At 38.5% G+C, this 18,545-nt stretch overlaps 1 protein-coding gene and 2 long non-coding RNA genes across 3 annotated transcripts; all 3 read right to left on the bottom strand.

Annotated features, from left to right (window-relative positions):
* Window positions 1–2,164: 2,164 nt before the first annotated feature.
* Window positions 2,165–3,463, bottom strand: LOC307167640 (uncharacterized protein). Its single transcript, XM_079886900.1, is given in 4 exon segments — window positions 2,165–2,803; window positions 2,806–2,993; window positions 3,156–3,268; window positions 3,395–3,463. Coding segments are annotated over 4 exon segments (729 nt in total). The 5' UTR covers window positions 3,398–3,463; the 3' UTR covers window positions 2,165–2,378.
* A 780-nt stretch (window positions 3,464–4,243) lies between these two features.
* LOC307167648 lies at window positions 4,244–6,432 on the bottom strand. Its single transcript, XR_013822832.1, has 3 exons — window positions 6,352–6,432; window positions 6,158–6,273; window positions 4,244–4,964 (listed from the first exon to the last, which is right to left on the bottom strand). It is a non-coding gene; the product is annotated as an uncharacterized lncRNA (long non-coding RNA).
* A 10,981-nt stretch (window positions 6,433–17,413) lies between these two features.
* On the bottom strand, window positions 17,414–18,028 carry LOC307167649. The gene is made up of 3 exons (XR_013822833.1): window positions 17,940–18,028; window positions 17,606–17,730; window positions 17,414–17,456 (listed from the first exon to the last, which is right to left on the bottom strand). It is a non-coding gene; the product is annotated as an uncharacterized lncRNA (long non-coding RNA).
* Between the last annotated feature and the right edge of the window lie 517 nt (window positions 18,029–18,545).

Here is an 18,545-nt window from a genome sequence, read left to right as displayed (position 1 = left end):
TATGAATTTGTGATGGTCGTCATCAGCATCCAGCTCCATCATCCTCTAAAAATACATTTTGGAAAGAGATTTAGAAATTACCGTACAATGTAGAATTTTTGGGAATGTTTTTACAGCCATCTTGAAACTGAACTTACCTGAACATTCCCCCGCACCTCTCAAACGAGGCCCACGACCACCTCTCAGAAGGGGTGCCTGTCCTCTACCACGTTCCCCCGCACCTCTCAAACGAGGCCCATGACCACCTCTCAGAAGGGGTGCCTGTCCTCTACCTCGTTCCCCCACACCTCTCAAACGAGGCCCACGACCACCTCTCAGAAGTGGTGCCTGTCCTCTACCACGTTCCCCCACACCTCTCAAACGAGGCCCACGACCACCTCTCAGAAGGGGTGCCTGTCCTCTACCACGTTCCCCCACACCTCTCAAACGAGGCCCACGACCACCTCTCAGAAGTGGTGCCTGTCCTCTACCACGTTCCCCCGCACCTCTCAAACGAGGCCCACGAACACCTCTCAGAAGGGGTGCCTGTCCGCTACCACGTTCCCCCGCACCTCTCAAACGAGGCCCACGACCACCTCTCAGAAGGGGTGCCTGTCCTCTACTATTCCTTTGACCAACTCGTCTTCCTCGTCTTCCTCGTACCACTGCTTGATCTCCATTGTGACCTGGATCACCTGCTGGCTCCATGTTTCGTATCACTATGCTCTTGCAATTGGATCCCAATCAACTCTTTATATACTCATTCCACAATGTGCACTCAATCATCAGTAACGAGTTGGCAGAATTGGACAAGCAATTACAAGGGCCTGCATCTATACAGTGCAGTACTGTCAATACTGTAAATAGTCTGAAAAGGTGGTACAGTATTTGGGACCATAGACACAGTGTCTGATGAAGCATTATGATAAAATATTAGGCTACATCCATGGATATTGTAGTCTAATTGGTTCATGCTCCACGCTAATTGGTGACAATGAATCTCGTTATCTTGAAACTTTCATGATTTAAACATGGAAGATTGTTTGTCTGTTTCCATACAACTATGCATTAAGAGTAATGCAACAGTTACTTATCATTTTGAGCAGTTGTATCAATTGATAGTTAGATCATTGTAAGGAAATTAATAGACACTCATTTGAAATGTAATGTGTGAATTGCCTTTTGAAATAGTAGTACTTTGATGTTAAGTTGTGTCATGTTGAACAGGTGATTTTTGTTGAATGAACAAATGATCTACTGTCATTATGTGTATTGTATCCAAGCAATTGAGAAAATGGTTAGAGTTTTGAAAAATGTGCATTTTGATCATTGGTTGTGAGTTTTGTGTCTAGAATTGTGAAAAATGACATCAAGGTTCTGAGAAAAGTAACAAAGTGATTGTAAAAAAACTGTAGGAGCTGTGTTTTGCTATTTTACTATTTTTAGAAGCTACTGTTCTGCTTCAAGTTTACGTGTCACTTTTATAGTTTTGTCGCCCTCTAGTGGCAGTTCAGGAAATAAGTGATCATATTTCTCATGCAGTCATCTTCTGCTCAACTTGGGATGCCATCCTTTGTTTTGAGTTTGTAAAAGCATCATCTGTAAGTTAATTATTCATTGCATAATGCTTGATGATACATATCTACATATATTTGTGATAAGTTTATTTAAACCTTTGATTTAATGTGATTTTGGTGATAGCCTTTATCTATTAGCCTAGACTTAATGTGTTGATTCCATTGATAAGATTACTTCTCTATATGAGTCAATATCTGTATTTGTTGCTTTTTCTTAGTCATCTGATAATGCCATTTAAGTAAGGGCCGATGAATTATGCACTAATCTTTCATTGCCATCTAGTGATCATTTCCTGACTCTAAGATTTAATAAACAGGCAATTTGCCTCTGTGTTGGACTGCAAATTAGTGGCACCAAATCTTTGAAGATGCAGTTTTGTAGTAAATAAAACGTTTTACAAGAAAATATTTCTGTCTTAGTTTGCAATTATTTCAAAATTTCACATTTAGGACTAATTTAGTATGGTACTTGCCATTTCTTTGAAATGATTTGTGAAAATAGTTTCAGAGTAAATCCTACACCAAGGGTTTTTTTTTTGTTTTTTTGTTTTTTGTGAACACAGACTCTCAATAGCAAATAAACTAGATAACTAGACTCATGAGCAGAATTTAATGTTTGCAAATTGCAAAGTCTACATAATAAAATTGGCAATAGACAAAGGACACAAGTGTGATTACATTTTATTAGACACAGAACATGTGTTTAAAAAAAAAAAAAAACATGCAAAAACTGTATGTGTTTGGTGAGTAAGAATTCTGATTTCGTAGCCCAATCAATGTTTGCTGGGCAAAAACTGTTTAATGAAAGATATGATATTCAAATCATTCATTAACACGCCACGCACGTTTCATCATTGACAAAAACATTTTTCGGAAATAGAAAAGTAGTGATTTCTTTTCAGGCAGACAGAAAGGAATCACCTTCCCAGTGTTTTTCTCCACACAATTCTGACACTGCATCACATTATCGTTAATGTTACACCGATAAAGAGGAACTTCTGCATGAATCTTTAGGAGATCTTTTTCCATATCCTTCCTCCAGGTGTCCTTCTGCCAGATCTTTTCAAACACAAAAACATTCATTGCCTCTTTTCGGATATTCTTCCAGTTTGAAAGACCCGGCAAAATATTGTCATCTCTCTGAATGCACCTCGTCACACAAGGGGAGTTGTACGAATAGAAAACTATACAGCTATTCTGATCTGTCTTTGCTAGAAGTTTGTCCATTGGAGATTTAGGTGTTGGTGTGCAGCAATGACATTTTGTGATGGAGTGCAGAGCACACATTTCTCTCCACTAATGAGAATATTTCTCACATTTTCTGCATCCTCCTTGCTGAACACAGTCTGGATATCAGATCCTTCTTGTGTGCACTGAGACTGTGGGACAGAGATCGCTATTGCATACTGATCATCAGGCTTTGTCTTTGGCTGGACACTGGAAGACATAAGACATTATCACAGTTTTCCAGAAATATTGTTTTTTTTTTACCTTGTTCCTTTTTATGTTCATCAACTCAACACTTTGAACATGCATTTTAATTGAAAAATAATATTTATTTTAATTACTTTAATTTGACTACTGTATAAACAGACTTACTTGTCATCAAAATACTGTATCATTTTAGCCAGGACGGCAGGGTTCACATCGCCCTGAATGCTTTGAACACACAGATGAAGCAGACAGAGGACGACGACACACTTCAATGATGCCTGAAGTGAAAAAAAAAAATCACTAATTTCAGCACAAAACATGAGTTAAATTCATGCAGAAGATGATTTGAAGGACCAGAGTGTTTAGAAAAGAAAAGAAAGTTTACTTATTGAATTGAAACTTACCATTGTGACTGCTTGAATTATGAGAAAGAAGATGCTTTTATTTTCAGATCTGAAGCTCTGTTGTTTCTCTTCTGATGATCAGGAGGAAATGAAGCACATATAAAGACCCGAATGTAAAGACAAATTCGATTAATCAATTAACATTGGAAACATTTGGTTAACTGTTGAGAGATTGAGTGAATGCACAGGTCAGTTCCTGAACATTTTCACACTAGACCTGAATGTGACATTGAAACTAATCAGAAAGATTAATATTTACCTGTAGCTATTTATTAACCTTCAGTTTCACTGTAGAGCAACAATACACGAGTGTTTCACTGTAGTTGTTTTTTAACCTTTGGCTGCATAAGCAGCATCAAGGCTATTTCACACGATTAGGGCTGTTATTGTGTCACTTTCAGTGTCGACTTGATCAATTATTTAATGTACAGAGTGATGGATTTTTTTTTTTTTTTTTAATTAATCATAACTAACATTTATTTTCCTTGCAGGATTAATATTTATATGCTTTTGAAACCCAAATGTCCTTTGGCCAAAGTCAGTGTGTGTGTGTGTCTGAATCATGTTCGAATATAACAAAAGGGGAAATGAAACCAGACAGTTAACTACATTAATAAACTCATGATTTTAAGTAATAATCCAGATTTCCTTTTACCTACAGTAGTAACAGAATGGTTTGCTGATTTATGAAGAACCAATCATATTGTATGAAAAATTATGTATCCTGTCATCTTTACCATAAAAACTTTTGTATTATTTTTGCTGGTGGGATTCTCTCTGAAATTAAGTTAGGTGCAGCAACAATTGTAATCACTCAAAACTCTCAGACAAAGTGATGAATCTTTCATCTCGTGCCCTTAATGCATAGACAAAACAAGTTTATTTAGGTGCAAGAAATACAGTGATTTGAAAATATGCAGTATGATTATTGACATTAAATAGTTTTTTTTAAGACACACAATTTTGATTTAACGTCTCACTGCCAGCATCTTCACACTTATAGCATTTCATTTGACTATTTTCCTTCACACAACGATAGAGAGGCACTAGATTATTAATCTTTGCAAACTGATCTCTGACACCAGTCCAGTCTTTGTGCCAGATCTCTTGGAAAACTAAAGCCTTAATCCCAGTTCTGTGTGTGTTTAGCCAGTTTGAAAAGTCATACAAAATAGTGTCAGCTTTATCGTTAATGCACTTTTCTATGCAAGGTGAGTAGTAAGTATACAAAACAACACATTGATCATCATTTGGCATTCTCAAAATTTTGTCCAGAGGAGATGTATATGTGGCATCTATAGGATAGATAAGAATATATTCAGAATGCAATGTTTTTCCAGAAGAACTGGCCATTTGGATCCAGCTCGGCTTTGCAGCAGCGAGACTGAATAAGTCTTGGGTGACTTCACAAAGCCGTCGCTGACCATTAGTCTTGAAATCATCGAAGGCATTTTCCATTTCGTTCATGTTGAAAACCGAATCAAGACTAAACTGTTCTGTACACTGTTGATATGGGACCCTGATGACTACAGAATACTGATAAGACCTGTCATGGTTGCTTGGCTGTAACCTAGAAGACAAAAATCACAAATATTGCAGTTTTAAAAAACTAAAACTTGTTTCTGAGACAGAATCAATAACATTTTTCATTGCTTATGCACTGTGGCAAGCAGTGCGGGGCCGAGAGCCGTGGGAACAGAGCTGGGCCGGCGGTGCGATTGCTAATGAGCGTCACCTGCGCGCCACATCGACCTCGATATGCCAGATATCACAGTCCCGCCCTCACTCCCGTAGAAATGGTTTACTGCAGAACAACTCATTATGTCGGTGTAAAATCACAGCTGTCAATCATGACGTCACATTTCCATTTTTATTCCACCAAATAACTAAAACCATTCTTATTTAAACAAAAGAAAGAAAAAAATACTTACATGCACTATCATACACCAGCATGTTAAAAACTACATAAAATGACAAAAAATATCTTTGGAAAAAATGTATTTGAAGTGTAATTTGATTGCTTAGTTTCCATCGCGCCCATTTGACCTCATGGGGTGGGTGGGGTTTATGACCTACACTGGGACCAGCCACCTGGGGGCGAGCAAGATGCTTTGGCTTCACTCTTCAAGACTTGTGCGGCACGCTTGGTCGCCACTCACCATGTGTTGGAGGAGTTAGAGGGTCGTCCACCGAGGGCTATCCAGCACCACAACCAGACATTGTGGATTGTGGAGGAGTTCGTCCAGCTGGTGGGGAACTGGATGGCAGTGTGTTTTGGGAACCGGACCAAGATTTATTTTTCTTTACTCTCTCCCCTCTCTCGACTCTGTCTCTCCTCATCCTTTTGTCTCCTTTTCTCTCACTTCGTCTGTCCTTACCCCTGCGGCTACTGTGGGAGTAGAGCTAATCTCGAGAGTTTATTTTTTTAAGAGTTATTTTTTCCTTTATTATGATAGGACAGTGAGTAGACAAGAAGCGAATTGGCAGAGAGAGGGGGACGGGATCGGAAAAGGTCCAGGAAAGGACTCAAACTCAGGTCGCCCGAAGTGCAAGGGTGCTATATGTCGGCGCTCTACCCACAAGGCTATCGGAACCAACATGTTGTGTTTTATGTTTGTGTGGCAGTCGTCCGTGAGGGGATGTTTTATGTTAAACATTTGCCGGTTCCCGCCTCCTTCTTCCCCTGAGCCTTTAACTTTGCTACATGCACATTCAGCATTAACACATTTCACTTTTACTGTAATTGTGCAAATATAGACTTACTTGTCATCAAAATACTGGATCATTTTAACAAGAACGTCAGTGTTCACTTGCTCCTGATCGCACTGAATACACAGATGAAGCAGGCAGAACATGAACATCCTCAGTGCGCCAGACGCCTAAAGTTAAAACAACAAACCTGATAAACAAAAAAACACAAGCAACAAAACAGAAAAAGCCATGATGAAAATACTTACCATAATGAATTTTACAGAAGAAGGGAGATGCTTCTGAGCTCTTCATAGAAGATGTGTTTGGTCCTGTCTGACTCAGAGAATATTCTTTCTGTGATCAGCCATATGCAAATAAACTACTTGTAATATTTAACATAGGAGGCTGTGTGAATGTTCAAGAAACTGTTTGACATTTGCATATAATTCAGTCAATATCAGTTATAGTTTGCAAATATAGAAGTCAAATACCATAACAATGAATGTCCTCTCTACTGCAGTCCTGCAGAGGAATGGTCCATCAGTAATTCTAACGCTATTGAACTAGTAAATATACAAGCTATACTTCTGGATTGCTTCAAGACTTCTTACAGAAAGATACAGAAAATGCTAATGTTAGATAATTTAACAGTGAAGCAACAGAAGTTGTTTGGAATTCTTTGCAACAGAATTTGTTTCGTAACCTTAGTTCAGTTGTTAGTTCAGATGTGTTATTTTGTCTGATACAAGTGTGTCATGTCTCAAACTTGCATGACTATCTGACTTTCACACTCTGTCATCTCTTCTGAAATTTTGGGAAAGACTACAAATAACCCTTCTTTAACACATGCTTGTGCATCAAGCAACAAAACCGCATGCAGCAGATTTCACTTAAGGTGGATTATGACTGTAATTGCTCTGTGTGATTTACTTTGTACGTCCAAACTGCTACCTCTTTAAGATTTTATTATAGAAAGAAATCATTCACAAAAAATGACAAAATGTAAAATGTAATGACTAAAATGTAAGTTATTATTCACAATAAACCTCACGTTTGATATTACTCTGAAGTAAAAGCAAATTACAGAAATTATGTTTTAGAAAAACTTATGACAAAAAGTTCATTCATGGTTAAATGAATCCTTGTTCCTGATGACTTGTAGGGCTGATAATCTTATCATTTCAAGTGAACATTGTACTAATGTTTACGTGTTAAATTTTTATGCACCATTAACTTATTTTGTGTGGTCACTCATGACTGAATTCTTGGCTTAACATACAGTTGTTAACACCAAAAAAATCTGTTTTTTATTCGTCATAGAACTCTATGTGTTTGCATTTGTTCGTGAATTACTCTGAAATGAAATAAACACACAACAATTATTAAGCAAATATTTATTTTTCATCAAGCAGTTTATATTCAGTAAATATAAGAGAGTTGGCATCTAGTATAAGCACAATGACTTTCAATAAGTTTTCTTAACAGTTTTCTCTCTCATCTCTTTTTCTTTTCTGCATTTCTGATTTAAAGTGTAATATGAAAATACATTTTAAACTCCCCATTTTTCACACTAAAATGTTTCTGCCCATTATCACTCTTGTGACTGTCAGCCTCTGCTTTTCCACAACAGACTGAAGCCGCCTTGAACTGATGCACTGAGATCCAGTCACACGAAGAAGTGATGGATAAATTTTTTATTGGTAAAGAAAAAAATTAATAAAAAAGCAATAAATGGTTGTTACGCGTGTATCGCGAACGCCTGGCCTGGAGTTCCCTAATTAAGGTTTACAAAATACTTTATTTCCACAACAATAATTATTTTAAATATATAAAAACTGTTGACTGAGGAGGCAAGAGTTTACACCACTTCAGTGTGCACCAGACCAAAAATAAAAAGACAAACAAACAAACACTTTCAGGCTGAGGCTTACCAGTAGGGCAGCTAACTGGGCAGTGAGTCAGTATCCTAAGACCACACCACTCACCAAATTACACAAACACTCTCGCTAAGTGAAGGAAACGCAGGTGCCAACAGCAAAACACTCGGTGAAGGAAACACCACCAAAAGGGCAAGGACAGCTAGCTTCACACTGGGGGCCTTTAGCTCCTGAAAGAAAAAAAAAAAAAAAAAAAAAAATTATATATATATATATATATATGTGTGTGTGTGTGTGTCCAGTATAGTGCCAGTTTTGCTCTTTTATCCAGTGCCAATGTAGTTAAATCGATAATATTTCTGTAAGCCAATTCATTTAGACAAAGGACTCGTATATATACTAGTAATACGTCTGGATTGCTTAAATATTTAATACAGAAGGATAAATGCTCATTTCAGCTCAGCTGAAACTGAAGCAACAGAATTTGTTTAAATTTTTGTGCAACAGCATTTTTTTTTTTTTTTTTTTTACCTGAAAATGTGTTCAAGTGTGTAAAGATTATTTTGCATTGGTATGAATGTTCCTTATTTGAGGGATTGTTATAGAATAGAAAGAAATCACTCGAGAGCCAGATAAAATGATTGGCTGCATTGCCAATAATACTAAAATGTAAGATATTATTCACTGTAAACCTCATGTATGCTATAACTCTTAAGTAAAAACAAGTTATGTTTATTTATGACAAAATGTTCATTCATGGTTAAAGTATTCCTTGTTCCTGATGACTTGTAGGACTGAAAATATGATCTGTTCAAGTGAATATTGCACTAAAGTTTATGTGTTAAATGTTTATACACCATTAATAGTGCAGCAGATTAGTAAAAAAATCGTTCACTTTGGTATAGAAGCATGAAATTTGGCACAGATACTCTCTAAGGGCCACTATTTTGGAAAAAGGCGTTGGCCACTCAAAAATTCAATATGGCGGCCATTTTTCAAAATGGCCGCCATTGCTATTCAATGCTTATTATATCAATTATTCAAACAGTGATCCAAGCATAAAATTTGATACAAATATACTCTCTAAAGGACATGTTAATAGAAAAAGATGCTTGTCCCTCAAAAATTCAAGATGGCCGCCATTTTTAAAGATGGCCACTGTTCCTGTCGAATATTAAGGTGAGACATGGCAGGCAAAAACATTGTTTTTTTTTTACTGGTCAATTTTGAGATTTTTGGATATTTGTCTTCAATAACATGTCTTCTTTCAGACTGTGGTGAAAAAAAGTCCAAAAAACACATTTAGATCTTTATTTTACTACACTTTGTCTGTTTGCGTCTGTAGATTTCGCGTAAATTCAACAAAAGTTGTCGTTGTAAATCCTCCCGCCGATCTGCGAACTCTGTCTGCTCTCTGTCATCACAGGCACCGCTGGAAAGCTCTCTCTTCACTGTACAATGCTGTCAGATCCAAATATGGTAATTTCCTTTTTATCAGCAACCAATCGCGAAAGTAAAAGGGCTGAATGCGCAATCTCATTGGCTGATGATAAATCTTTAAAGCCCGTTTTCTCAAAATGACCTTTCTCTCATACTCCAAGTCTGAAATCTCCACTTCAGTAGCACCTATATACACCAATCTTTCCAGTCTTGTACCTAGTTATATTATGAAGACATTTACTGAGGGATCTGTAAATATATTATTCCTAGCCTGATTTATATAACATTTTATTCCAAAAAACATGGCGAAAATCATTTAAGGCTATTGACAGTATATTATGATTTACAGGATAACAAAAGTAGATATCCATAAATGCCTCTGTATTTTTTCCCATCTAATATGTGAACACAATGAAAAAATAATTTTTAATCTGGCTTTATCCAATACTACAATAATAGATATTGCCTAATTTGCATATTTAAACATTAAATTACAGAAAACTTTTAATACATTTTTTTCTCATCTTAATGTAGGTAATCAACTGGGAAAGTTTCATGGTGATATCTGCTAGTTATAATTTTTACCCTATTCACCCGTAGTGTCTCGCCTTAATTATTTAAATTGTTAAAATGGTGATGCAAGCATACAATTAGGCAGAAATACTCTTCAAGGTACACTCTTTTGGAAAAAGGTATGTGCCACTCAAAAATTCAGGATGGCCACCATTTTCAAGATGGCCACCATTTCTGTCAAATAGTTATAATGTCTGCTTTGTCTGCCTCCTCTTCTTTGACCTGTCCAGCTTAGTTAAACTTGCCAGGGATATAAAATCCCCGCCGGCATAGCTCTCAGGTTCAATGGAGTTCATACACAAGCCTCTCCACCACGGCAAGGTGTAGTCCACAGAGAGGAAGGGCCACTGTTAGAAAAAAGGATACGTTACTGGTACAGGTTGCACATACAGTGGGGAGAACAAGTATTGGATACACTGCTGATTTTGAAGGTTTTCCTACTTACAAAGCATGTAGAGGTCTGTAATTTTTATCATAGGTACACTTCAACTGTGAGAGACGGAAATCCAGAAAATCACATTGTATGATTTTTAAATAATTAATTTGCATTTTATTGCATGACATAAGTATTTGATCACCATCAACCAGTAAGAATTCCGACTCTCACAGACCTGTTAGTTTTTCTTTAAGAAGCCCTCCGGTTCTCCACTCATTACCTGTATTAACGGCACCTGTTTGAACTCGTTACCTGTATACCTGTACACACACTCAATCAAACAGACTCTAACCTCTCCACAATGGCCAAGACCAGAGAGCTTTGTAAGGACATCAGGGATAAAATTGTAGACCTGCTCAAGGCTGGGATGGGCTACAGGACAATAGGCAAGCAGCTTGGTGAGAAGGCAACAACTGTTGGCGCAATTATTAGAAAATGGAAGAAGTTCAAGATGACGGTCAATCTCCCTCCATCTGGGGCACCATGCAAAATCTCACCTCGTGGGGCATCAATGATCATGAGGAAGGTGAGGGATCAGCCCAGAACTACACGGCAGAACCTGGTCAATGACCTGAAGTGAGCAGGGACGACAGTCTCAAAGAAAACCATTAGTAGTAACACACTACACCGTCATGGATTAAAATCCTGCAGTGCACGCAAGGTCCCCATGCTCAAGCCAGCGCATATCCAGGCCCGTCTGAAGTTTGCCAATGACCATCTGGATGATCCAGAGGAGGAATGGGAGAAGGTCATGTGGTCTGATGAGACAAAAATAGAGCTTTTTGGTCTAAACTCCACTCGCCGTGTTTGGAGGAAGAAGAAGGATGAGTACAACCCCAAGAACACCATCCCAACCGTGAAGCATGGAGGTGGAAACATCATTCTTTGGGGATGCTTTTCTGCAAAGGGGACAGGCCGACTGCACCGTATTGAGGGGAGGATGGATGGGGCCATGTATTGCGAGATCTTGGCCAACAACCTCCTTCCCTTAGTAAGAGCATTGAAGATGGGTCGTGGCTGGGTCTTCCAGCAGGACAACGACCCGAAACACACAGCCAGGGCAACTAAGGAGTGGCTCCGTAAGAAGCATCTCAAGGTCCTGGAGTGGCCTAGCCAGTCTCCAGACTTGAACCCAATAGAAGATCTTTGGAGGAGCTGAAAGTCCGTGTTGCCCAGCGACAGCCCCGACACCTGCAGGATCTGGAGAAGGTCTGTATGGAGGAGTGGGCCAGAACCCCTGCTGCAGTGTGTGCAAACCTGGTCAAGAACTACAGGAAACGTATGATCTCTGTAATTGCAAACAAAGGTTTCTGTACCAAATATTAAGTTCTGCTTTTCTGATGTATCAAATACTTATGTCTTGCAATAAAATGCAAATTAATTACTTAAAAATCATACAATGTGATTTTCTGGATTTTTGTTTTAGATTCCGTCACTCACAGTTGAAGAGTACCTATGATAAAAATTACAGACTTCTACATGCTTTGTAAGTGGGAAAACCTGCAAAATCAGCAGTGTATCAAATACTTGTTCTCCCCACTGTATCTGCGAGAGGGAAGGCGGAAGGACCATCAGAATTAAGACTGGTTTCAACAATATAGGTGACCAGTTCAGAAAGAGCCATAAGAAAGATGGCTGGTTGAATCGTTTCACTCTGTGACTCTTTCTCAAGCCTTCTGAGGTGGAGTTTCTCTCTGTTGTAAAGATGAATGAGACACAAATGATGGTATTTCAGCTCCTGCGCAATGGCATCAGCACCACTTAGTTGAGACAATAATTTAGCATCATTCAGTGTTTGTGCACATTCATGTAGTCTGTCATTCAGTTGCAGTGTCATTACCTGACGTAGGTCAGATTCAGGAGATATGTTATCACAAAAAAAGCAAACCTGATCATCTAGACTTTTCTGCATCATGGTTCTGCGATGCTTTGTTTGGCCTTCATCTGTCTCACTACATTGAGCATCGAATTGTTGCTTCTGGGCACGAAGTAACTTTGTGTTGTTGAACCGAAGTCGACAATTGTAGTGATACTTCGCTTGGTTCCTTCTCAAAGTAGCTTCTATACCACCACCTTCATCCAGTCGTTCCAGGTCCAGGGTCATTGGCATTTTGTTCATCTTGTGAAAGAGTGGAATGTTGGTGGCAATCATTTTATAGCCATCATGTTGAGAAACATGATGGGTAGGTGGTGATTGGAGGGGTTCCTTTGTGTCTGTCTGACAAAGACAACATTTCATCCAATCGGTTGGCCTCTTGGCTGACATGGGATTTTCATTTGCCATTTTGGAGGTTTGTTGTTTGATTAAAGCCGAGGGGTTATCCTTTTAGACAAGGCAAGGCAAGGCAAGTTTATTTATATAGCACATTTCATACACAATGGCAATTCAAAGTGCTTTACATAGAAGAAATTAAAATAATAAAAGAAATAAGAATAATTAAAACAGTTTAGAAAAATAAAATAAAATACAGTAAAAACAGTCGGACGAATATTGGCACAGTACTCATTCAGTAAATGCAAAGCTAAACAGAAGTGTTTTGAGTCTGGATTTGAATGTGACTACAGTAGGAGCACGTCTGATCTCTTCTGGAAGCTGGTTCCAGCTGCGGCTGGCATAATAGCTAAAAGCGGACTCGCCATGCTTAGAGTGAACCCTTGGTATTTCTAGCTGATATGATCCTAGTGATCTGAGTGATCTGTTGGGTTTATATTCAGTGAGCATATCTGCAATGTATTGAGGTCCTAGGCCATTGAATGATTTATATACCAGTAATAATACTTTAAAATCAATCCTAAATTTAACTGGGAGCCAGTGTAAAGACCTGAGGACTGGTGTAATATGTTCATATGTTCTGGTTCTGCTCAGAATCCTGGCGGCAGCGTTCTGTATGAGCTGCAACTGTCTTATGGTCTTTTTGGGAAGGCCAGTGAGGAGTCCATTACAATAATCCACCCTGCTGGTGATGAAAGCATGCACAAGTTTCTCTAAGTCTTGTCTGGAGACAAAGCATCTAATTCTTGCAATATTTTTCAGATGATAGTATGCTGATTTAGTTATTGCTTTGACATGACTACTGAAACTAAGGTCTGACTCTAGGGACACACCGAGATTCCTGACTTGATTTTTAGTTGTTTGACCCCTAGAGTGAAGTGAAGAGTTTTACCACCTCAATCATAGACATAGTACACATTCAGGTATGGGATACAACTAGGTACGGGTCACCTACACCTAGCCCGATCATTCATCCAGTGCCATTTAAGTCCCGTGTGATCTGTACACCTTCCAGGTAAGCATACATGAACAAGTCATGTATTGCCCCGCTTACCCTTGGCTCGGCTCTCCCACGCTGGCACAACCTGTCAATTCGGGTGCGGTTTAGGGACACTAAACTTAGCTATACTATTACTACTAGTCAAGAACTACAGTGAAAGTAAAACTAGATTAGCTGACACTGAATCCCATGCTGAGTTCCACAGCAGTGAAGTCACCAGTGTGCCCTAGTTGTGTAATGACGTTCACTCTATTAAACAATACCTTCCTTAACACATTAAATTGAGCTCTGACAGAAATGGTGGCCATCTTGAAAATGGTCGCCATCTTGAATTTTTGAGTGGCACACATCTTTTTCCCTGATAATGTTCCTTTAAAGGAGTCATGACCTGCAATTTTCACTTTTCCACGAGAATCAATGTATGTTATGATTGCCTAACGATTATACACTGGCCGGGAAGCCGATATTTAAAAGTGAAGCGTTCGTTTACCCCAGGGTTCATAAACCAGCGCGCGTGCACGCGCACTCAAATACGAGATTTTGATTTCAGCCCCGACTTGACGTCATGACGGGGCTGGATATACCATATATGGACACCGCAGACCTGCCACAGGAAGTGCGCCCTGGCGCCCCTCCTCCCCTCATATTCAGTCGAGAAAGAAGCAGAAATGTAGTGCACACTGAGTTGCTCTGTTGTTGACTGCCAGAATCAACATGTAAATGTGTTTTCTCTCCCAAGAACGGACCAAGCTGTCAGGGACCAGTGGATTAAATTCATTTTTAATGACGCGGTTCCTACAACCCTTCCCACTGGCTTAACGTTATGTGTCTGTGCTAACTAAACATTTTACGCCGGAATCCTTCACAAATTTGAGGCAATATCAGGCGAAGTTGGCATCGAAGCTCGGGAAAAAGGGGCCATTTTCAACAATCAGACACTTGCCTGCAATTGAAACAGTAAGAATGTGTTTTTATTGCTCTACTCTGTGTAACAAACAGCAGCTAACTGCTAATGCGGCTATTGTATGCTAGCGGGAGTATTAGCTTCGAGGTAAACATGGGGAATGGCTGCTAACGTTACTTTGCAAACAACAAATGACTGAGATCATCATGAATTCGGCTATTGTATATTGATTGCCTAACGCTTATATATGAGGCGCCGTCTAGTTTGTGTGTGTGTGTGTGTGTGTGTGTGTGTGTGTGTGTGTGTGCGAGTTTGTGTGTGTGTGCTCGCGTCTCAAATGAGTATGTGCGTGGAGAGTTCATATACATGTATGTGTGACTACTTAGTATGTATGCAAGCGTGTTTCATATATGTGTGCGTGAATGAAGTTTGATTTAAGCCCTAAACGGCGCCTCATACTTCGGGTCGGGTCGGGTTCATTCATAATTTGCGCCATGATGTCATTTTGTAATGATATGCTAAAGCGTCACCTGCGGTGTCAACCCCCTCCTTCCTGCCACCAATCAACGCGCCCCTCATTTGCATTATTAAAATGACTGTCCACGACAGCCAAAATATCGCATCAGATCTCGCGAGACAATAATGCCTTCAGAAATAAGGGTCTGAGGAGCTCTGTGTTTATTTTTTTTCCACTTTTCTTTTTTAGAAGGGCCTGAAAGACTATAATACAGCAGTAGGTATCCAAGGTAATACTAGGTCATGACTCCTTTAAGAATATTTGTACCAAATTTCATGATAGCATCACCATTTGAAAATTTTTTTTTTAAGGATTCAAGAAAAATGGCGACCATCTTGAAAAATGGCGGCCATCTTGAAAAATGGTTGCCATCTTGAATTTTTGAGGGACAAGCACCGTTTTCCAAAAAAAACATTATGAAGAGAGTATTTTCACAAAATGTTATGCCTACATCACTGTTTGAACGATTGACATAATGAGCATTTGACAGAAATAGCGGCCATCTTGAAAAAATGGCCGCCATGTTGAATTTTTGGATGGCCAGCGCCTTTTTCCCAAAGAGTGACCCTTAGAGAGTATCTGTGCCAAATTTCATGCTTCTATACCAATTTGAACGATTCTCTTGAAATATGCCATTAATCTGCTGCACTATAACTTATTTTGTGTGATCACTCGTGACTGAATTCTTGGCTTAACATACAGTTGTTGACACCAAGAGCTGTGAATGTCTATCAAATTAGTAATGTTTTTGTATTATTTAAAAAAAAAATGTTCACAGAATAAATAATTTCATATAATAATACAGACATTTACATCTACAACCATTTTAAATTATTGCATTTAAGATACTTTAATTTGACTTTGCAGCACAGAAAAAAACATCTTTAAATGCTTTTTGTTTCGCTGCTCTGTTGTCATTCTGTGTTCAGAGGTGCATAAATCACTCAAGATATGTATATCATTTTTGCCAGCGCACATACCTGTATTTACATCCTGTTTTTCGGTTGAAGTCCAAAGTAATCGATTGCCGAGTTCACGCGCGTGATCATAGGTAACTAAACCTATGCGCGTGAACTCGGCAATCGACTACTTTGGACTTCAACCGAAAAACAGGATGTAAACACAGGTATTTGCGCTGGCTTAAATAACATAATTTTTATACCTTTCACATCTACTGCAGTCAGATTCACTCGTGTTCACTCTGAAGGAATCACTCACATGACCTGTGCACTTGTAATGACACATCAAGGATGTTAAGAGGCTAAAAGCAGGTTTAGTACTTGCCCCATTGAAGTCAACAGGGTGCAAATTTTTAAAATAGAATAACTCGGTGTAGGCAACACCGATTTTTGTCGTTGTTCTCTGTATTGACAGCACTCCAAATGTACAAAAAAATTAGCTCAATGTTAAAATTGACCGGAGTTCTCCTTTAATTGAGTTAACACTTAATAAATGTGCCTTCTTCAGGAAATAATTAAAGAAGGTGTAAAGGGTTGTGTGTTTGCAATTGTCCGTGAATTATTCTGAAATGAAACCACTGTACAATTATTGAGCAAATATTTATTTTTCATCATGCAGTAAGCCAGTATATCAATTATTACAAGACAGTTGCCATCTAAATACAGCATAAGCACACTGACTTTCAGGACTTTTTTTTTTACACTAGTAAGCTACCTCAGCTACCTCAGAAACTACCAGAACCTAAATGAGCTGCATTTCATATTTAGTACAGTAACTAGTTAAATGATTGAGAACTTATTCATTATACCTGATGGGGACATCAGACATCACTGATAAGCTTGTTCATCACTGGTGTTGACATTGCTTTGTTATATAGGAATAACAGTTTTATTCACAAAGCGATAGAGGGGAACATATTTCACAATCTCTCTACAGTTTAGTGCAAGACCAGAGCATTTATGGTCATTTTCATCAACCCCATAGACTTTCTTGAAGACAAAGGCTTTAATTCCACTGTGATTTTTCAAGGTTTCAAGGGTTGGTATAATGTTGGCTGACGTATTTTGACAGGGAGAATAGACGGTGTAGATGACAACGCAGCTGTCATTTCTACGTTCTAAGAGTTTGGCAAATGCTGCGTTTCTTTGGAGCAGGTAAGACACTGGTTTACTTTCGCAATTTTGAGATTTTACTCCAGTTAAACGTCCTGCAGCAATGAGGCTTTTGTCACCATTGTAAAATTTATTATTTTCTTTATAAATGTAATTTTTCACACACGTTGCGTTCTCATGAATCAGGAAGTTCGAAGAAACAAAGTTCCCTTGACATTGATTCCTCGGTACATTGATGGCTACAGCAAACGGCTTGGGATCTGCAGTTTTTTCCGTATAGCTGTAAAACATCAAATGAAGCCATTTAACAAGAGTTTCATGATGTCTGGCAGCCTAAACATGGTTTACTAATGACATGTAATTCATTAACTTCCTCTTTGTTCTACATCATAAAATAAAATAATATTTTTAAACCTTTATTTTACTCACTTCTGATCGAAGACGTCAATTATGTGGGCAAGAGTTGTAAGGTTCGCATTTTGTTCCTCCACACTTTCTGTCCAATGAAGAAGTAGAAAGTGCAGCAGGAGTCCACTCAGAAACACAATGAACGTCTAAAGACACCAAACACACACATATATAACACACAACTGTATGTTACTGACAGATACATTAATCGACAGTCCTCTGCCTTCACTTGATCAATATCAGATAACATAATACAAATTAAGAATTAATTTGAAGTTAAACGACTACCTTTAACACATATAAAATGATAATCAAGGTGATCATATTAAGTATTATGAATATGAATATTACTGACCATTGACGCTGAAGGTTCAGGGTTGATGTGTGAGTCTTCTTCAGATGCAAGAGTGAAGATGTAAGTGAGGTGTTGATGCTTTTTAAACTATTTATTGTCCTGGACATTTGACCCCCCCGTCCATCACCCCCCCCCCCCCCCCACCAAATGCCAATTGGCCGAAAACACAGACAGACTTTGAGGACACATCAGCTAATTTAATTTGCCAGCTTACCAAGGAATGCAGACAACATAGGCCTTATGTAGAACTTTATTAAATGTGAACTGCTCTTGACCTCAGGTTGCACAAAAAACAATTACATGTTGATGTTTAGTGTCTGTAATCATTATAAATTTGAGGGGTGAATTCAGGTTGATTGGGACACTTTTTGCTATTAAGATGACTGGGAAAAAGTGTCCCAATCAACCTTAATTCACCTATATGTGGTCTGGGGAAAATAATTGTTACAATGATATGCTGGCAACATTGTTAACAAGTGATTTCAAACTAATCAAAATTATAAAGCTTTTGGTCAATGTCTATGTGTGTAATGAATAAATCAAAAGCAAAACTGCAAATGAGCTGATTTACTATGATGAGTTGTGCCAACTTAACATTTAAAAGGG

Source organism: Squalius cephalus, assembly GCF_949319135.1.
Source record: "Squalius cephalus genome assembly, chromosome: 11".
NCBI lineage: Eukaryota > Metazoa > Chordata > Actinopteri > Cypriniformes > Leuciscidae > Squalius > Squalius cephalus.
The sequence above is the reverse complement of the archived record's forward strand: the minus strand, read 5'-3'. Positions and strand labels throughout refer to the sequence as shown.